Here is a 21,230-nt window from a genome sequence, read left to right as displayed (position 1 = left end):
CCTTGTGTTTAGAAGACTGAGAGGGGATCTGATTGAGACGTATAAGATTATTAAAGGATTGGACACTCTGGAGGCAGGAAACATGTTTCTGCTGATGGGTGAGTGCCGAACCAGAGGACATAGCTTAAAAATATGGGGTAGACCATTAAGGACAGAGATGGGGAGAAACTTCTTCACCCAGAGAGTGGTGGCTGTGTGGAATGCTCTTCCCCAGAGGGCAGTGGAGGCCCAGTCACTGGATTCATTTAAGAAAGAGTTGGATAGAGCTCTCAAGATAGTGGAATCAAGGGTTATGGAGATAAGGCAGGAACAGGATACTGATTAAGGATGATCAGCCATGATCATATTGAATGGTGGTGCAGGCTCGAAGGGCAGAATGGCCTACTCCTGCACCTATTGTCTATTGTCGATTGTCTATCACATGCTTTTGAATACTTTTGTGCACTGATGATTACTATTTTGGTCATGGGTCAAACATGAGTCAAAATGGTGTGAAGAGTCAGTCAATCAGATGTAAAGGGGGTTTTCACCTTCAGGTTGGTGTGGAAGCTGACCCGCTGCAATTAAAACTATGCTAGGACCAATGGTATGATTGTTGATGTAGGGTGGTTGAAAGCTGGGGGTTATACAATAGCACCTCCTCCGCTAATTTCTTTTTATTTGCTTTATTTACTCATGGGATGTGGATGTCAATGACTGGGCCAACATTTATTGCCCATTAACTTGAGGAGGTGGTGGTAAACTGCCTGCTTGAATCATTGCAGTTCATACCCTGTAGGTGAACATATAATGCATTAGGAAGGGAATTCCAGGATTTGACCCAGCAGCAATGAAGGAATGACAGTACATTTCCAAGTCAGGATGGTGAGTGGCATGGAAGGGATGGTGGTGTTCCGAAGTATCTGCTACTCTTGTCCTTCTAGATGGAGATAGTTGTAGATACAGAAGGCATTGTCCAAGGAACTTCAGTGCATTTCTGAAGTGCATTTTGTAGGTGATATACACCTGCTGCTCCTGAGCATTGCTGGTGGAGGGAATGAGAGTTTGTGGGTGTGATGCCAATCAAGTCCTGGCTGGTAGCAAGCTTCTTAAGTGTTTTTGGAGCTGCACTCATCCAGGCAAGTGAATATGAAATGTGACTAACCAAAGCCAGCAACATGAAGAGCAATCGATCCTATACCTTTTACACAGTACACATAAGGCTCAAGCAACTACTTAGGACAACTGATTACTTTGTTAATCCATTTTAGGTTATTAACTATTTAGAGGTCAGAGACTATCTAGTTTCTCACCGATCCTTCCTGGAGATCGTAGAATCTCTGTAGCAACTGAATGGTGGTACTTTTTCCACAGCCGCTGCTTCCCACCAGAGCTACTGTCTGTCCGCTGTTAATCTTCAAATTTAGGCCTCTTAAAATCTACAGAAACATTCAAAGCAATCAATTTCAATGCTTTGCTGATGGACTAACATAGCATGAAGTTCAATTAAAAGCCACTGAAAACAAATATTCTAAAGCACCCAGGTGTCCAGATGTTATGGCAACAGCTCATGTTCAGATTTTCTTTGAACATTCAAGGTGATGGAGGTTGAATGGAAATTTCGGGCTGTCTGTGGCATTTCTAGGATTGGACCATACCAAGGAATTAACAAAGCAGCAGAACTGCCATCTCAAGATCAATTGCTTGATGTAATAGTTGGTGTAAATGTTTTCAGTAGGGCTAAATTCAGCAAGGTATTTGTGTGGCATGTTTAAAGAATTTAGCCTATATTTTCAACATCAAAAAGGGAAGCTCAAATTAGATCTGTTTCTGCAGATCTATACCAGACTTCTTAAGCTGAACCAGTGAAAAATGGCTAGTGACAATCTACCTTCAGGTGATTGGTAAATCTTTATCAAACTACAACAGGGTGGCAGAGTGACTCAGTGGTTAACACTGTTGCCTCTCAGTGCCAGGGACCCAAGTTTGATTCCCACCTCGGATGACTGTCTGTGTGGATTTTGCACATTCTCCCGATGTCTACGTGAGTGTCCTCCAGGTGCTTTGGTTTCTTCCCACAGTCCAAAGATATGCAGATCAGGTCGATTAGGAATGTTAACTTGTCCATAATGTTCAGGGATGTGTAGACTAGGTGCATTAGTCAGGGAAATGTAGACTAGTTGGGGAATAGGTCTGGGTGGGTTACCTTTCAAAGGGTCGGTGTGGACTTGTTGGACCAAATGACCTGTTACCACACTGTAGGGATTCTATGCTCTATGAAATGTAGAAATCTAAGCAAAAGTAAAAAGGAAGTGTTGGAGATGTACAGTCAGCATATATAAAGAGGCACATGTAAAGAGTTGAATGTTTTGGATCACCAGCTTCTTCCCTTTATAGGCATTGCCTTACTTTTTATTTTGAACAACTTATGTTTTAGTTTTTGATGACTGTACATGGATACAGTGAGATTCCTGAAAGACAGAAAATGCAAAGCTAACTTTAATGATCCAGTCCTTTGCAACATTTGGATAAAGGAATTATATGGCAGGCATGTTCCAGTTTCAATCATTGCTATTTGCAACTGTTGAAATTGTAATGATTATGTTACGACTTGTTCATAGAAAGGGCCCAAACTCCCCAAGTTGTTTGCTGTTCAATGACTGTGGCTCAGTGGTTAGCACTGCTGCCTCACATTGCCAAGGACCCAGGTTTGAATCCAGCCTTGGGTGACTGCGTGGAGTTTGCACATTCTCCCAGGTCTGGCTGCATTTCTTCCAGGTGCTCTGGTTTCTTCGAACAGTCCAAAGATGTGCAGGTTAGGTGGATTGTGCAGGTTAGGTGGATTGTGCAGGCTAAGTGGATTTACTGTGCGAAATGCAGGGATGGAGTGGGGACTTGGTGGGATGCTCTTTGGAGAATCGCTGCAGACTCGATGGGCTGAATAATCTCTTTCTGTACTGTAGGGATTCTATGGCTTTTTCAGGAGCAGCACCTGTGTGAACTGCATCACTCTAATGGCTAAATAGTCACTCTAATGGCTAAATTTGCAGAAAGAGAGAAGTCATGTTAGTTGCATACAAACATCTAAAAAAAATGTACATTTTAAAACAGTAATTTTAGCAATCTTCTGAGTCCTGCTGTGTTATTTTTGTAAAATCAGTCTACAATTACACATAAAACATTATACTGTTTAGAATCATAGAATCGTAAAACCCTACAGTGTTGAAGCAGGCCATTTGACATATCAAGCCTGCACTGACCTTCTGAAGAGCATCCTACACAGACCCCAACCCCCACTTTTCCCAGTAACCTTACATTTCCCATGGCTAATCCATCTAAATTACACATCTCTGGATTCTATGGGCAATTTAACATGACCCATGGTTCACTAATGCCCTTTAGGGAAGGAAATCTGTCGTCCTTACCTAGCCTGGCCTACATGTGACTCCAGACCCACAGCAATGTGGTTGACTCTGAACTGCCTGCTGGGTAATTATGGATGGGCAATAAATGCTAGCCTAGTCAGAAGTACCCACATTCTGTAAGTTAAAAAAAGCACCTAAACTGGACATCTTTGTTTCACGAAAGTAGTCTCTCTTTCTACTAGTGAAACAAGTGTTTTGCAGGTATGGGCTATTGCAGTGATACCAGGATGGGGCAAGACAATAAGGCAGGCTTCAAGAGTTATCTCAGCCAGCATAGGGACCTAACTTGTGCTATTGGCATTATAATGCAGCACATTCTAACCAACAGAGCTCGCTGGTCCTTTCATAATTTATTTTAAATACAGAGAGACTTCAAATATTAGAAACCCATTAAAATCAGAAGTATTAAACACATTTTCTTATTCCCCTGAGCTTTGTTGCAAATGTGAAAAAGAAATTCTGATACCTTTACGTCTGGTCTTGATGGGTAATTAAAATGTACATTCTTAAATTCCACTGTTCCTTTAATTTGATCAGGCCTATATCCTTCTTCTGAGAAGCCATCTATGGCAGATTTCTGAAAAGGAAAACCAAAACAAAGATGATCATACGACGTCTGAAGGGAGAGAATAAGTCTTAAAAATGATCAGTAGTTTGAAACTAAAAAACGTCTATTGGAAAGTAATCTCAACCCCATAAAACACAGGCTCTGAAATGTAGATCACTAGCAGCAAAACATGTTAAACAGTCAGAAATTTTAGACATTTTCATTACAGTTTTTTAAAAATATTAGTTTCATATTTTTGCAACACTATTTCCACAACATCAACATTCTAAAATCAGTACAATTTTTCAGTCTTCCCACCCTTTTATAAGCTTTGGGCTTTTAAATTGAAGCTTATTTTCCTCTTGTCACTGCTTCAGTTCATATTTATTTTCAACCTTCCCTCATTAACGGTCTCCTTTACTGTGAACATTGATCTTTTACTTCAAGGTCTTGGCCCTTTTTCACAAAATTATTGGAAAAGAGCTACTTTCCTTGATAGTTTTCTCACTCAGACAACTCTGCTAAACTTTTCTTTGGCCTCACGCTGGCACTGACCAACAGGCAGCATAATTACTTCTCCACTTTATTTTCTGTTTGAAGTGCAATTCACATCTTTGCCCTTGACAATAATATCTTACTGCTCGTATTTTGAACCTGACCCTTTGATTTCAACGTTTCAAAAATATTTTACAAAAAACTATGCTTTATTCTTGTCTAAGTTAACAAACATCCTTGTTTTGATTTATGTCAGGCATATCCAAGCAATATAAAGTAACCTTTATTCCTACACTTTTCAGATTGCGCTTTAGTTAATCATTAATTGCCTACAGGCAAATGATCAATGCTGCTGTGAAAAATTAAGCTTTAAAAGATGAAAATTATACATTAACTTTATTGTGTAACGGGATTCTTAATGACCCAACTCTTCTTTGAGCTGTTTCCATTTGGTAATGTTGATAGTATTGTCGTGGTTTTGTTACTGAACAAGGGATACAGAAGCCTAGACAATAACGCACAGACCGAGGTTGAGAAATTTGTTGGTGCTTTACTTGTTTTCCATGTATAAAGCATTAGTATGGTAAATGTTATACGCTAGTTTCACAACAAAAGTGATCTTCATACTAAATGGTAAAGACTATTGTGTAGGCACCTAGGGCTCCCATCTGAGAAAGATATCAGCCATACATTCTGTGATCAATATTATCAGCAGATAGGCAGTCAATCCAGCAATCCTTAAAGAGCCTGCTGAAAGGACCAATTTTGGTGGTCCTCAAGCTTAATTCTTTGGACACTTACTTCAGTTGTACCTTTCCCAGCTACCATCAGTTCTGAAGAAGTGTCACTGGACTCGCAATGTGAACTGCTTTCTCTCTGCAGATGTTGCCAGACCTGCTGAGTTCCCCAGCAATTGCTCTCTTTATTTCAGTTATACCTCATGGTTTTGAGACAGAGTTGAGCGCTAACCAATTCCTCCCCTGTTCTGGATATTTGCAGTTATCCTTGTGACTTTTCTCTGAAGCACCACTGTTAATTCTGGATTTTCTATCATTTTCCATTTTCAAAATCTCGTCATTTTGAGATCTGGAGCAGGCTTCTCCAGATGTAGGATTCCCTGTCTACTAATCAAAGAGTTGTTGGTGAGCCCATTCCTGCAGATCATAATGGCCCCCAAGCCAGTTATCACACTGAGGAAAGTTGATTGGCTGGAGATGGGACTTGTGCCCCTTACTTGGGAGAAAGGAGCACCTCAGAATGCCGTACTCCCAGCCAGCACTTCCAGGGATGGCAATGGTCACAAACAATCCCTAGAAATCAACTCCCTGAGTGTGGACCAAGTAAGTGCAGAGGACTGTATAGGAAGGAAAGTCAAACCTTGGGCAGGGGAATGGATTAAGGGATTGTGGAGAAGAGGGAAGGGTCATGAAGAGGAGGCCACAGATGAAGCGAGGAGTCAAATCTCTGAGGGATGCATCTGACATAGAACAGGGGCTCTTGAAAGACTTGCATCCATTTAGCAGCCGAGGTCCAAGCCAGATGACTTGCCGAGTTACCTTGCCCCTGAATTCCACATACCCCCCTTCAAATTGAGGGTGGACAAGAAGTGACAATGAATTGGCCAGTTTTGAGGGTAGACAGAGCAGCAGGAAGGCCACCCAAGGATTTTGGACAGACCTCCCTCTCCCAGCCCCATTTACAAAGCCACTGACAGAAGACTGCAAAATTCTGCCCCTGGCTGGAAGTTAATCGCCATCTGATAAAGTATGTATTTAATCCTAACTTAAGTATCTCTACATTCTCTACTGTATTTCCACTGCTTCCCAGACTTGTCAAATTGACAAATTCACCATACTCCATCTATGGTTAAATCAGAACTTTGGTAATGGTCTTTCTCTCGTAGAATCCCTACAGTGTGGAAACAGGCCTTTGGCCCAACAAGTTGAAACTTTATTGCTGGAACAGCACAGCAGGTCAGGCAGCATCCAGGGAACAGGAGATTCGACGTTTCGGGCACAGGCCCTTCCTCAGGCCCAACAAGTGGCCCAACAAGTCCACACTGACCCTCTGAAGAGTATCCCACCCAAACCCATTCCTCTATTACTCCATATTTCCCCTGACTAATGCGCCTAGCCTACACACCTCTGAACACTATGGGCAATTAAGCATGGCCAATTCACCTAATCTGCCCACTTTTGGACTATGGGAGAAAACTGGAGCACCAGGAGGAAACCCACGCAGACACGGGGAGAATGTGCAAACTTCACACAGTCGCCTGAGGCTGGAATCCAACCTGGGTCCCTGGCGCTGCGAGGCAGCAGTGCTGACCACTGATCCTCCAATCGTTGGCACATTTTGGGCAGTTTTGTCCACACTTGGTCCCTGTCAAAAACAGTCAGACTATTTGCGGGTCTGTACCTGAATGATGGAGGAGGAAACTTTCCTGTAACTCCTGCCCATGAAGGAGACTGATGGAAGTAACATCTTGCCTCTGGGATTTCTGAATAATCAGACAGGGCGAGCGGCATGGGATACTGGGTTTGTCAAAGAAAGGATTTTTAATTCAAGGGACTATCGCATGGGTTTGAATGTGACATTGGCTCTTGAATTTTCAATGTTGCAGCAACTCTAGAAATGCAGGGGAGTTCAGGGAAGATTGCACTTGGTTCACTCACTGTTAGCTGGGGTGATCAAGGGGGTATATGATCTGAGGTGTTACTGCGAAGTAAGCTTTCCCAAGGATGGGAGGAAGAGAATCAGCAAGCAAGCTATGTGTGAAAGTGACCAAGGAAGTCAGCATGAAGAATGCGGTCCTTTCCACTGAGACACAATGCAGGAAGAAGATTCCAGGCCTCAAGAGGCCATCACAGTGGAGTATTATAACATTTACAGGTGTCAAGCCTCATGCTGTGACTTTCCCAGCATCCTTCCGCACAACAAGCTTCATACAAGATTCATTACAGCTCCATTTATTCCTAACTCCTCATATCCCAAGTCACCAGTCAATACTTAGACTAAGATTAGAGTGGTGCTGGAGAAGCTCAGCAGGTCAGGCAGCATCCAAGGAGCAGGAAAATCGACGTTTCGGGCAAAAGCCCTTCATCAGGAAAACTTAAGACTAAGGCTACTGTCCCCTTGCACCTGTGCCTCACAACCACCCTCTAGAAATGGCATTCCTTTCTCTGTACAGAACCAATTATGAACATTTAGACCTGCCTGTTTTGGCAAGGAGAGTGCAGAAGTTAGGAAGAGGTAGAGACCTAGGTGGGGCAGTGGAGAGAAAGAGGACAGTATGTTGATCCTCTAGATGCCTTATCAACCATTGGCAATGCATTCCCACCTTCCACACTGGACAATTTGAGGTTTAAAATATATTTTAATCTGCTTCCTAATAATCTTAATTACTTATTCAAGTGATCAAGGGATTGTCCACTGGTTTCCAATCACAGTAACCCAGAGGCATTGGTGGTTATGTTGGGATCCTGATGGCAATTTCCAAGGATTTAATTCCCTGCACTCACCCAAACCTAGCTCTCCTTTACTGGGAAAACTACCCCACATTGTGTTCATTTTTTTCTATTCAAATTAAAGTCTAGTTGAAGCAAGATAGCCAAAGCTGAGCATAGAATTCTAATGACTTTAGGAAGGTATAAATGATTAGCTTTGACTTAAAATTAAAAGTTCTAAGATTTATCCTGGTATCTGTAGATCAGATCTGTGTAATGATTAGACAGTTTCAGTGAAGAGTCTATCAATGCGCAGTTTTCTTTTTCAACTCTAGTCATATACTTCCAGTCACTGTGTACAAAATATATTTCCATGGGTTTCCATGCATTGGTTTATTAAAAATCATCTGCTATTTCTTAACTTGCTTCTTAATTTGCATGGTTCCATTTTGAATCAATCTCTAGCTGCATCAGCCAAGTTTCTATTACTCATATTCATACATCAAATGAGATTCACTCTTTTGTATTTTTTTCTGTAGGAAGATTGAATACCATTAGCAAGCATACTTGAACCAAGAACATCTCTCATGGAATGGTTCAAATGTTTCAACTTCCATTATAAAATTGCATCATTATAAAATAAATAGTTGCTTTATTTTTGCAATAAGATATTTTTCCATTTATTCTATTAAGGGAATGCTTAACTTTTTTGTCAAGTATTTAAACTTTGTTTCTTTTCCTATTTTGTACCTAAGCATTTTTTAACAGAGGTAACCTTTGTACCAGTGATGGCACCGTGTGTGGTGACATTATACAGTTTTCACTGTGCTCCTGTACTTCTGTACTTAAGTACACATGACAATAAAATCTAAATCTAATCTAAAACTTCTACAATTTTTTCACATGAATTAAATGCTACTATTTTAACATACAGCACAGCAGAAATACAAGTTTCCATTTCCTTCTTTACCTCATCTAGTATTTTATAGATTTCATATGCTGCCCCTCTGGCATTAGAGAATGCTTCAATATAGGGTGCTGTCTGACCAATAGAGAATGTTCCAAAGGTGACGCAGAAAAAAATCTAAAAATATAAATGCAAAACAAAGAACTTATAAAACATCCCAAGTATGGCATTAAAAATCCATATCCAAAAACTGGTGTTAAAGAGAGAATATTATGATTGATTACTTTGGAGGAGGTGACAAACTGGCAGAATAGAATCAGCTGCCTATGACATATCCTACCGCATCTCTATTTTTTCAATATATGGATATATAATCGATGGAAAATCTTCTATTCCCAGCTGTCCATCCCTTCCCAAGTTGACAAATTTCTTAAAAATATGTATTTTTAAAATAATGCAATGAAACATTTCTAGTACTATAGACGGTTGGCATTTTAATTTTGTCAATCTGCACGTTTTCTTAAAGAGCACATGATGCAATGGAAGGCTAACAAGGATGGAAGCATTACTGTTGAGATTGGGTAGGTATTCAAATGTGTGGGAATAAATAGCTGAACAGACCAGTTAGGTCTTGATTATAAAGCCTCTAACGGTTGAACAGCTGTACTATTCAATAAATAGGCTAGTATGTAGAATATTAGTTAATATTATTATACTTACAGTGAGAACTGTTCCAATTGTATATCCTGAGTTCTCAAGAACCAAAGTGGTTCCATACCAAAATCCAATTGCATAAGATCCAAATATTATAAAGTAGGCAAACCCAACTGACAGATTGGCAGTAATCGCCTTCTTTATACCAATTTTCTTTGCTTCCCCTAAATTCCTATGGTACCTTAAGAGGTCATGAAGAGAGAAGAAAAATAAGTCTCACAATTGAATAAGGAAGACTGGTTGACAATCGGCAATAGTCACAATGCAGACCTTTCAATTTCTTTCTTTTGACCTCCAAATGCCACCACCGTTCGGATTGCCCCCAAGACTTCTTCAGCAACAGCTCCAGCTTTTGCATAAGCTGTCATCTCCAAGTTGGTGAACGAGACTGTGAGCTGAACACAGAAAACACCAAAGCTGAGGTAATGAACATATTTAATCTTAAAATATTTGAACATGCTGCAAGTCATAAAGTTATCTAATGACAATGCTATAATATTATAAATTAGTCCAAAATCTTGCCTTTACATACAGTCCTTTATAAAACAAAGGGGTGGACTTTCCCTTTATCAGTTTGACTGCTGTGGAGTGAGAATCATAGGCCCAGTCCTCCATGGCTCAGAACAACTCTCGAACACAATCTTCCTTTCTGCACTTCATTAATTATACAGCCAGGCTTTTTGATGCTTTTCTTGGGGAATCTTACAGCTGGAGAGGCAGATGTACGCACCATTATTGGGACCTCATGTCACTGACATCATATTTAAAGCTCAGCTGCACATCACTTCAAGTGCTGCAAGCTAGGATCTGCCTGTCATTGTTATACAATAGAAGGTGCAGAGAGCAAAACTCTCACCCTGTTTTACAGATGGAGACCTGGAGATGCTCGTAGATGGGGTATAGGAGAAGCGGGCTGTCCTTTATCCTGTTGCAGAAGCTTACGTCACTAGACACAGACAGTCTGGACCCTGATAGCATCCCAGGTCATTTCTGTGACCTGGGTTAGAAGAAATGCCTAGCAGTACCAAAAGAACGTCAATGTTTTTCTGCATATCACAAAGATAAGGGCACTATCTCCTCAGTATTGCCTCAGCACTCACTCTCACCAATTGTCCTAGATGCATGCAGTTCATCTATTCAATAGCTCTCACACACCTCAACCTCTCAAACTACTTACTCTTTCTACCTTCTGTGTTTCCCTTTCACTCACTGCAGATGCATGACCACCTCTCCTGCTCTTGCATTCTTCCATCCAACCTATACATCGCTTCACCTCATTGCAGGAACTGAGCAGACTGATATCTCCTCAGCACCCTGATTGATGCTGTAACCCTCGGACCCCAGGTTGTCTTGACCTGCAGCATTGGACAGGACCTGGTCTGCAATCAGACGAGCCCCATGACCGATTGTGACCATATTCCGATACTGACTGTACTCCTTCTTGATTCCACTAACAACTGCTCCCTTTTGAATCTCACACATGGTCAATTATTTGAAGTGTGTTTGCCACTTGAGCTGCTGGCACATGCTGCAAGTGTAAGCCATGATGTAACGCGGTACTACACAGTGATATTTCCACTCTCTGGACTATTCAGTGCTTCCAAACATAACAAGCTCTTTGACCCTCCCTCCTCTCTAAAAAGAAATGTAAGCCACAAAGGCTGGCAGACCTCAGGTTAGCACAAAGTGAGTGAGTGCTAAAAGTTATAAGACACATCCTGTGTAACCAACACTTCTCCAGGCACATAGGTGGCACAGTTGACACTTCATTGCACATAGAAGTGAATGTTCTTACAACTGTGGTATTTAAGCACTAACACACTCAGCTTAGCCTCAATCCATCATAAAACTTTGTGTAACTCAGTGCTACTCTTCCCCCAGTGTCCGATGTAACCCAACATCTTCTCAATGTTCAAAAGCAAACAAAAAGCAAACCAAAAAGCTGAAATTACACCTAGCAACAGAACAGAACTGTGTGCCTTTCAAGTAAATCTACAGTTAATGAATGCTCACTGCGCTCAGCTTTCATCCACAGGAACCAGGTACTAATTAATCCTGTTTGGCTGGTAATGCTTGATCCTTCCTGAAGAAGGGCTTATGCCCAAAATGTCGATTCTCCTGTTCCCTGGATGCTGCCTGACCTGCTGCGCTTTTCCAGCAACACATTTTCAGCCTTGATGCTACTGTACCCTGTCATGCCTGAAGTAATATTCCTCCTGCTCAATGTTGTCATCTTTGTTTTTGGAAAACTGTTTCTGCTCTCCCAACTCTTCAGAACTTATCACATCACATTTTGGTTGCCCTATAGGTGCAGAGCACAGCATGTTTGGATTATATGGTGCACACTGTGTCTGGAGTGCACTTAAGAGGCCAGTTGCATAATAGTTCAATGTAGCTGACACCTCGGTGACCATCTTTGGCTGTGGTCATAACCATTTTTCAATTCGCAATGCTCATTTTCTAGTCAATTGAAAATGAAAGACAACACAGATTGCACTTAATATAGTGGGTCTCAGTTTCAGACTGTAAATAGTGACCATGATAAACTTCCATGTCCCTTTCTACCTGTCACTTCCTGACCAGCCAATTAGAAATGAACCTACACATGGAGTCATAGAGATGCACAGCATGAAAATAGATCCTTCGGTCCAACTTGTCCATGCTGACAAGATATCCTAACCTAATCTAGACCCAGTTGCCAGCACTTGGGCCATACCCCTCTAAACCGTTCCTATTCATATACCCAAATGTTGTAGTTGTGCTGGACTCCACTAATTCCTCTGACAGCTCATTCCATCTACACACCACCCTCTGCATGTTCCCACGCTCCTCCTGGAATTATATCTGCACCTCTCAACATTACTCCCAAGTCCAGGTGCTGCAGTTTAGTTATTCCTAACAATGCCTGGCGCATTCCATTTTCTGTGAGGCCAGGGTGATTCTGACTGTCAATGACCTCCATTCTGCCTGCAGTAACCCAGGGTCTCTAATTCACTATCATCTCCCTCCCTTGTCATAAGGAGTTTCCTCCCTTTATCTGCTCTGCTCTTGGCATGCTACCTCCAATCCCTAGAACTGAGTTCTCCAATTTCTGCACCACAGCAGTGTCCCTTGATAACTCCCCTTGACTTTCATTCCATTGATCCCAGGACTATGACAACCTCCACCAAGCCCCAGTCCCTATCAACTTCAAGGCACAGCCCCAACTAAGGAGTGACCAGAATCCTGACTGATCTGTGTTCGGCTCCTTGCCTGATTAGCCCCTGCGACTGTTTGCACTGGACATGCAGGACTGACCAGGACCAGCACTGTGAATGAGACTTTGACTGTCTTGAGCCCAAGCAGTCTCCTACACCCTGGACTGAGATCAGATGATGCCCTTGATTTACTGAATCAGAACCTCTTGACTGACAGCGGCCCCACCAGGGGGGACTACTCCTCTTAGACTTTGAGGCATAGCCATTTGATTAAAGCTCATGCAGTGTCTTTGCCACATATGCTGCTGGCATATGCTACACATGTGAGATTGACACAGTACAGTGGGGTATAGCAACATGTTCGTCTCCTTGATTGATTACTGTTGACATGGCAAGTTGCCTGGCAAAGTGTCTGCACTAAACATCAACTCAAGGGAGAAGTACTGTAAGCCTTTATCCTCTGGCTAAAAGAGCTGAGGGTAAAAAGACAAGGCAAGGCAAGGATGCTGTGAGCATTGAAGCAGGCATGAAGGGAAAGCTGCAAAAACGCAGCCCTCGTTAAATAACCGACTAAGAATATTTTAACCATGTGTTGAGAATTCTATTTATATCACGGCTTACATCACGAGTATTTTTGACATGATTTAAATTGTGTTTAGTTCTGCTCTGTCCTTGTACTTGATAGATTACCTTAAGATTGTTATGGTGTTAGTACTTACCTTGGACCACAGCACAGCTGATAATGCGAGGAGAGGGCTGGCAGCCAGAATTACCAGAGTTAGCTTCCATCCCCTTGCAAAACCAACTATTATGCCTCCAGCAAAAGTTGCGATGTACTGGAACAAAAGTCCAATCTTATCCCCAATTCCCTCATTGATTTTGTTGATGTCTCTAGTCATTGAAAAAGCACAATAAATTTCAGTGGAATAAGATGCTGTCATTAACAGCAACAGTCATTTTGAGGAAAAATGCACTTGTTTATCTAGATTGAAAATATAATATCCTTCTTACGCTGTAAGACGTGTATTGAGTTGTCCAACTGGGTTAACATCAAACCATCCAATCTCTCTTCTTAGTAAAGTGTGCAAAAATAACTTTCGAAGTCTTCTCGTCTGTCTTGCTGAAGTCAGAACCCAAAAAGAAACTTGGATATAAGCACATAGCAGTGCTCCTGCTCCAATTGCAACATAGTAATAAGAAAACCTGGGGTGGAAACAATGAATGTTTTGTTTCTGAAAATATCAATTGTTCTTCTGTAAAAGTAAGGAATACAATTATTTTTGTTTCTTATGTTTGTAATTTTTAAAAAAATGAACAGTTGAGAATTGGTAAAGTTTGCAAGGAGATTTGTCATTTTATTGTATAATAATTTCCACTAAATCAGTGTGGTAATTTCAGAAATGCAGTACAATTGCTTATATATCTTGTCACTACCATATTTTGAAAAGTAATTTTTACAATTGAACTCACTTAGCCATTTGTTCTTCAAAGGGCGTATCATCACAGTCTGTCATATTTACTGTAATCAACCATGATAAGAATACAATTACATTGCAGAAAATATAACCGAAATATTTATTTATGATAATATTCTGTCTACACTGTGGCCTAGCACTTAATTATTTTGAATCATGTTACATCATGTTCTGTGGAGAGGTTCCTGACTCTGATCACTCTGAGCAGCTGACCTTGGACTAATGTTAGAGGCTGTCCTTCACCTTACTCTGTTGGAAAACCCTGAGCAAAAAAGATCCCTCTTGATTTCTCTGAGGCTTGTTTCACAGCCATGACAAACCTCCTGCCTTTGTGTCTGCACTGAACAGTAAGGCAAGACAGAAGCTTAGTAGCTCTAGCTGAAGGGTCAAAGCGCACAATGGCAAGGTAAAGCAATTTAAAGTAGGGATACTGTGAGCATCCAGTTTGGTTCAGAATGAGTGAGCACAATGACAGCAAGTACAGAGCCCAAAGATTCAACCTGGCAATTTACATGAGTTGGGTCCATATCTCTGAGCGCATATGTCCTTGCTGGAGCATTACTATAGCCCACTGTGCAGTAAAGCATCTTGTAAGTGCACTGGAGACGTACAATGAGATTTCTTAGAGATGGGCACATGTATACCAACATCTATGAGTGTGCAGTGCAACCATTGCCCATGAAACATGCCCTGAGATATTGGCAACAACATCTAGCATTGAGATCGTCTGGAGCAAGCAGCAAGCTGAATTCATCAGGTATCCAGGCCAAGTTTTTTTGACATCTAGTTTATTTGGCAAGTTTGGTAAACTAGAAAGCTAGATATTAATGAGGTGAGTTGGACCATTCAAAAGGTATTTAACAAGCAATAAACTCCTTGATAGATAACTCACCACTGCGTAGCATGAAACTCTCTGCGCCACTTGTCGAAAAACATAAAAGATGCCTCAAGATGCTCCTCACCAGACTTCTCAACCAATTCTGCCAAACATCTTATCATAGGCCATGTCATGCTGACACCTACAAGATTCCCCCCCACCCCCAGCTCTTCATCCCCTCAAATCATTTGCATGTCACTACTTTCTAATAGACCTCACTGCTAGTTTGCAGCGTTTCTGTCACAGAGCCCCCTACCTCAGAGATCTGTGTGTGAAGAACAAATACAAGGGTTATTGCTTGCTGTTCATCAACCCAAACCTGGTTGTTGCCCAGTTCTTTATGTGTATGGACACAGACTGCTCCAAAATCTGAGGATTAATAAATGGTACTGTGCATCATGAAATCATCAGAGAACATCCCCACTTCTGATCTTTAGACTGAAGGAAACTCATGGTGAACCAAATTTGTAGTCAATTTAGCAGAAAAGGTCAAAGGAGGGTATTCCAGGCTGGGAAATTAATCATTTATTTTGTAACTAAAATCTTCTGACTCCCACAGTCTGAATGAAATGCAAAGGCATGACTTGGCAAAGGGCAATTGAGTTATGAAATCTAATGTTACAAAATGCAATGGGCCACCTTTTATTGTACTGTTGCATAAAATTACTCCAAGAAAAATAGCTTAAGCTGCACTTTGCTACCCATCAAGGAATAAAAGCATTAAAATGTTTTTCTAATTACACTTACTGCTGGGGATAGAATGCATTGTCCATGTTGTAAATGGTTGCAATTTAATTCGACTTTTATTGCGTAAAACATCTCACAAATAATTCATATTACATACACAATGTGGCATTTGTCTAAAATATTGACATTTGTTCTATGTAAAAATGTAGAAAAAGGGTTCCATCACTTACTGATGATTAATGGTTTCCGATAATATAGTAATCATTTTTAAATGATATTAGAATGGAAAAAATTCTGCCCTCCAAAATATCTGAATTTCTCTCAAAGATCCTCTCGTGTATGTGATAGTTGAAAGTGACCAGTTTTGAGAATAAAACGCTAAAACCTCTCGATTAAAATATAAGCATTGTTCAGAACAAGAAAAAATCATTAAGCTTGTCCTTTGGTGGTAAGCTACTACCTAGCCAGTATATCATGCCTCTTCCAGTATATCATGCATCTGATTGTCTACTATATGTAATTATTTTGTCCACTTCTTTCTTAATAATAACTTGCTCATGGAACTATTACTCAGTGGTTGCAAAGAATCTTTGCTAACTTTCATTCCCATTCCTAACTTGCTAAATTTTAATTATAGTCCAGATATTTGAAACTACCATTACCATCAACAATTTACATGGGAAGTGATTTAATTAATAAGTTAGTAAACTACCTGCTGACTTCAATAATTTTGTAAGCTTTCATCTTGTTTTTTTCAAGTAGAGTGCTTAGTACCCATCAATTATGTCTCCTCTTTACAGCAACAAAATATTAATTTATTAAATGTACTGGTATGAAAATCTTTCCAAAAACATTAAAGCTACTTACAGGTTGAATTGGCAGCTTGGCATATAAATCCATTTGTCATATCTCCAAAAACAACTGATAATAATGGTAGACACATTCCATGAGCCACTGCAGCTATAATTCCAACTACCATCAGTAAAATATCCAGACCATCTGCAAAACGAAACTAAGAGATGTGCAAAATAGATAAGTCTTTCATCTCTTTTATCTGAATTTTACGAAAATATATAAACATCATTCCCCAAACTTTGTGTTGTATCAAAATGATAGTCAAAATGGATTTTCCGAGTTACTGTATTAAGTGAATTGCAAATGTCAAATAATTGGCAAACATTGTGCAACAAGATTTTAATTGTGCTATATTGCTTACATGCAATAAGCGCGAACAGACATTTATTTTGCTTTTTTTTTGCTTATTTCTCAGGCTAGTTTTTTTAAAAAAAGGTAAAGAAATCATCCAATTCTTTTGTTAATATTAGAATTGTGATCACAATGAGAAAGCTAAGAAGAGGAGTCCCATCTTAATTATATATTCCTTCACACCTTTCAATCTCAGTTTTGAAGATGTTCTAATGCTCTAGGCTCAGTAACTTCCTGGGGGAGAGAAATCCAAGTTATTACTACCTTTTGTAAAAAAAAATACTTTTTTACATTTATCCCTAAGGAGCCTGGCTTTAATGTTAAGCTACTGCTCACTTGTTCCAGACTCCTCCATCGGATTAAATAGATTCTCTTTTTCTATAACTTTTGATCATCTTAAACACATAATTTAGACCACCACTTAATCTTTGATATTCAAAGGATACAGGTTTAGTGTATGTATCCAAGCTTCATGCCTAATCTTTTCAGCCTCTACCATTTTGATCAATCCAAGCTGTTCCTCTCCAAGGCCAATCCTTCCTGTGGCACCTTTGTAGGTGTAACATAATTTTCACCATTTTCCATTCCAAACCTCTTAAAATACAATTAATGCCAATATACCATTAACCTTTTAATTATTTTTTTCTACCTATCCACTATGTCTTGTGTTGTGTTCTTTGTATGTTCCCTGTTTCGTAAAGGAGCACATTGCTGAAATAACATTTCATATCCTTAAGGGTGGAGGCACGTAAAGACCACATCCTTTTTTTTGTATTTGTGCTTTTAAAAACTGTGACTGAAATGAGAAAGGACTGCTTTATTTTTTAAACCAGTGTTTTACGAAGCTACATGTTGTGAAAGAAAGGAATTTAATTCCTGTTATGAACACTGTCTGTATAGCTGTGGGTTTTAGTAGTGAGCAGATGTACTGGAGTTGGAGGGTCATTTACAAGTGAAGCTGATCATTTTGTGGACAAGCGACCAATTTTCAATAACAAAGATCAGTTAGTTGAGCAGGTTGGGCTGTGACCAAGACAGAAAGATGCTAGTTGGACCAGAAGAAAAACCAACAAATTTGAAACAGCAAAAAACTCTCTCTTTCTTTGTTCTTTCCTGTAAGCCAGTTTAAATCTGAAGAAAAACAGCTTATCTTTCCTTCAGCAGACACTACCAGTTGTGACTTTGAATTGGATAAAGTCAGAGATCTTTTATAAGTCAAATAGCCATCCTGCCGTGCACTTGCAAACCAGTGATAACCAGGTTAAGAAAAACATTGGCTGAGGAGAAACCTACAAATCAGTAAGAACCAATCCAGTAGATTTTGTAAACAAAGGCTATGGAACTGTCTTCCCAGATTTCTCTTCAGCCAGGTTTTGTTTACCCTGTTTATATTTGTCTGCTTATGTGTTTTAGGGGGAGTTCATAAGGAACTTAGTGTTTTAATTTGTAGCATTCACTTAATTTAGTCAAATTGTTTACTTGTGGCTAGAATCGGATAGTCTATAATAAATAGCGATCTTTTGTTGAGAGTAGAAAGTTGGGCCATGTGTTCTATCAACCTGGATCTGAAAATCAGGTTGTTTGGGGATTTTGTGTATTTCTTTTAAAAGCTTTAACTTTTATGATGACTCCAGAAATAGCAGGGCTTGATTTCTAATGCACTATCCTAGTGAATCGTAACAATGTGGGCCCCTAAATCTCTCAATTCATTGACATATCCTCAGTTGTTAGAATTCAGTAAGTGCTCTAATCTATCACTTGCATGATCTATGAGATTTTCAAAGGTTGCAATGTTAAAATTAGAGGAATTTTGTGACTTACATAGAGCTAGGGTAATTTTATCCCAAATGTAGCTTTGTTAACCCTTCACCAACTCAATTCTTGGACAGAAAGCTAGATAAACAACAAAGCGAAAGCAATAAAAGGATTTACTAGTAAGGTTATTATAAATAAAGTTAGGATGAGGTTTATGTGTACCGGGATGAGGTAAATATCTTGTTCCTCTTCACCTCCAAAAAAGGCAACTGTTAACTCACTTATTTTCTGGAACTGGCCATGCTTCCTTATCATTTTCAGGTTTCCTGATCCAACTTTATGGATGAATCTGATATAAAGGCTTTTGTGAAGTGCACTACCTCTCCAAGACAAAGTGGAAGTGGGGACTTTTTGAATTTCAAGGTTAATATAATGAAGTAAATACTAATGCACCATCTGGTATTAACCAAAAATAGTTAAACAGTACTGTGATAATTTTTAATGAACAACATTTTAAAATTGTATTACGTAGCCTTTACTACATGGTAACAACTCATTTGCTTCAACCTGTCTGTCCAGGTATTACCTGTTACGTCCCTATATTTCTTATTCCTCCTTTGAGTGAAGGCACACCTTTTGCTAGTAAAAAAAAGTAAATTTCATAGAATTCCTTTTCAAATGCTCAGTCCATTAACAGCAGGAAGTTAACTTTGTAGAAGTCATATTGTGCTTGTAGAGCTGATTAAATATTGCATGTGAACAGTGAGCATGTGAAGTATCTCTGAAGTACACAGATCCAAAAGACATGTCCATACAGTAATTGTTAATATTTCATTAGGTCTGAAAGAGTTTTATACTATACCTTGTAGGCAGGTCTCAATTTGAAATTTCAATGAAGTGAAACATTCTTCCTATCAAGGTATACATACCATCTGAAGAGAGTTAACTGCTGGCACATTTTCAACTTTCTTTTCATCTTTACTTCTCCTAGAAAATAACAGCACAGAACTTTAAAATAAATACTGTTCCAACTTCAACATGGAAGCTATGTTTTAAATTTCTCAGGAGATGACAACACTCAAAGCTTGAGAAGATGGAAGAAGGTCAATACAAAGGTAATGCTCTGGGATGGGAATCATATTTAATTTGTTATTTGTTGATTTTAAACATTTAACACTCCACAACTGACTGACTCTTAATCCACAAGAAAAGTGAAAAAAACAAAATGACTGTGTATTTGGTAGTTTGCGCTGATGCACAACAGCTGATAACACATTTGCAGCCCATTAAGTAATGCTGGCTGCCTACACACTGTGACTTCGTATGCAGCGCGAGATCAATTTCACCCTCAAGAAGATTTGGGTTTTCAACAGACCAACTACCTCTGAAAATCCACCTAAATATTTACCCTCCTCAGCCAGTCAGTTAAGATATTCAGGCAGAATGTCCATATTATTTCTCAAAGGGTTTTTTCTCTTTCATGAATGTAACTGAAAGAGAGAATCAAAGTAGAATTGTAACCCATTCTGTCCTCCTTTCACTTCATGCTGGCATCCATCTTATCTTTTGTTCCATCTTAAAACTGCCAATTATTTTCCTATTCAAATTAATATGCTTCTTTCAAACTGTCGGTATTCCTATCTATTTCTTCCTGTTCATTCTAAGATGCGATTCCTCCCTCAGTTAGCGTTGGCACTATTCTTTCCAATTATTGTTGTCACTATCCTTCTTTCCTTTTACCTCAGTTCATGTTGGCCGTTTTACTTTCTCTTTCCCTGCATTAACATTTGTAATCTTATCCCCATTCCAATGTCAACATTCATGAACTGTACTCCTGACTCCTGACTATTCCTTCCTAAATATTTCTCATATAACCCCTAAACAAGGACAACTACTCCACCCCCCAAAGCTGATCTAACTTCTCTCCTTTTCATCCTTAATCTGCACTCCTTCTAAACGTGTCACTGCTGTCTTCTCTCCCTCATCCTGAAAATCACGTCCAGCTTATATCTTTTGACCATTAAGAATTTCTTAATGTTGACCTAGTTCACCTTTATTTTCCCTTAGTATCTTTCTTACACAGAACCCATTTCTGCTACAAAGGTTTCTGCCACCAGTGTAGTGTGGACTAGAATTCTGATTTTGTGAGATACGCTGCTTGTGGCAAGCAATAACTGGTATTACAAGTACAGGTCATTCTGCTATATTGTGCATGTTGTCAACACGTATTTGCTATAACACGATTGATGAATTGGGGACGCTGTTTCTAAAATGCGAATTTTTAAAACATGTGCTGGCTGTAACGCAATAATATCGCCGACACTTTAGGTGCTGTTTCTGGACCAGGTTTTTTTTAAACCTGGGGTTGCACAAGAACGCAATCATTGCATTATAAGAGAACTGACTGCACAGGAAATCAGAAGGAACGGAGAACAGGGAAGATATGCTGATTTTCATATGGCCGTTTATCATGGATATACTGCAATACTGTTGCTGACAATAAATCTAGAATATTTTGAA

At 39.7% G+C, this 21,230-nt stretch overlaps 1 protein-coding gene across 4 annotated transcripts in view; it reads right to left on the bottom strand.

Annotated features, from left to right (window-relative positions):
• The window catches only part of LOC122549778 (ATP-dependent translocase ABCB1-like), a 100,637-nt gene that overhangs the window by 58,726 nt on the left and 20,681 nt on the right, over window positions 1-21,230 (bottom strand). For 3 of the 4 annotated variants that reach the window (XM_043689800.1, XM_043689799.1, XM_043689798.1), the window contains 10 exons: window positions 19,640-19,697; window positions 16,617-16,761; window positions 14,181-14,229; window positions 13,722-13,913; window positions 13,430-13,601; window positions 9,784-9,908; window positions 9,520-9,694; window positions 8,863-8,976; window positions 3,871-3,981; window positions 1,293-1,418 (listed from right to left, as the gene is read on the bottom strand). In XM_043689800.1, coding sequence (XP_043545735.1) covers window positions 1,293-1,418; window positions 3,871-3,981; window positions 8,863-8,976; window positions 9,520-9,694; window positions 9,784-9,908; window positions 13,430-13,601; window positions 13,722-13,913; window positions 14,181-14,229; window positions 16,617-16,761; window positions 19,640-19,697 — 1,267 coding nt within the window. Of the gene's footprint in view, window positions 1-1,292; window positions 1,419-3,870; window positions 3,982-8,862; window positions 8,977-9,519; window positions 9,695-9,783; window positions 9,909-13,429; window positions 13,602-13,721; window positions 13,914-14,180; window positions 14,230-15,318; window positions 15,337-16,616; window positions 16,762-19,639; window positions 19,698-21,230 lie in introns of those variants that run through there. The other variant, XM_043689801.1, reaches the window with a different exon arrangement.

This window comes from Chiloscyllium plagiosum, chromosome 5 (assembly GCF_004010195.1).
Source record: "Chiloscyllium plagiosum isolate BGI_BamShark_2017 chromosome 5, ASM401019v2, whole genome shotgun sequence".
NCBI lineage: Eukaryota > Metazoa > Chordata > Chondrichthyes > Orectolobiformes > Hemiscylliidae > Chiloscyllium > Chiloscyllium plagiosum.
This window is presented reverse-complemented; position numbering and strand designations above follow the sequence as displayed.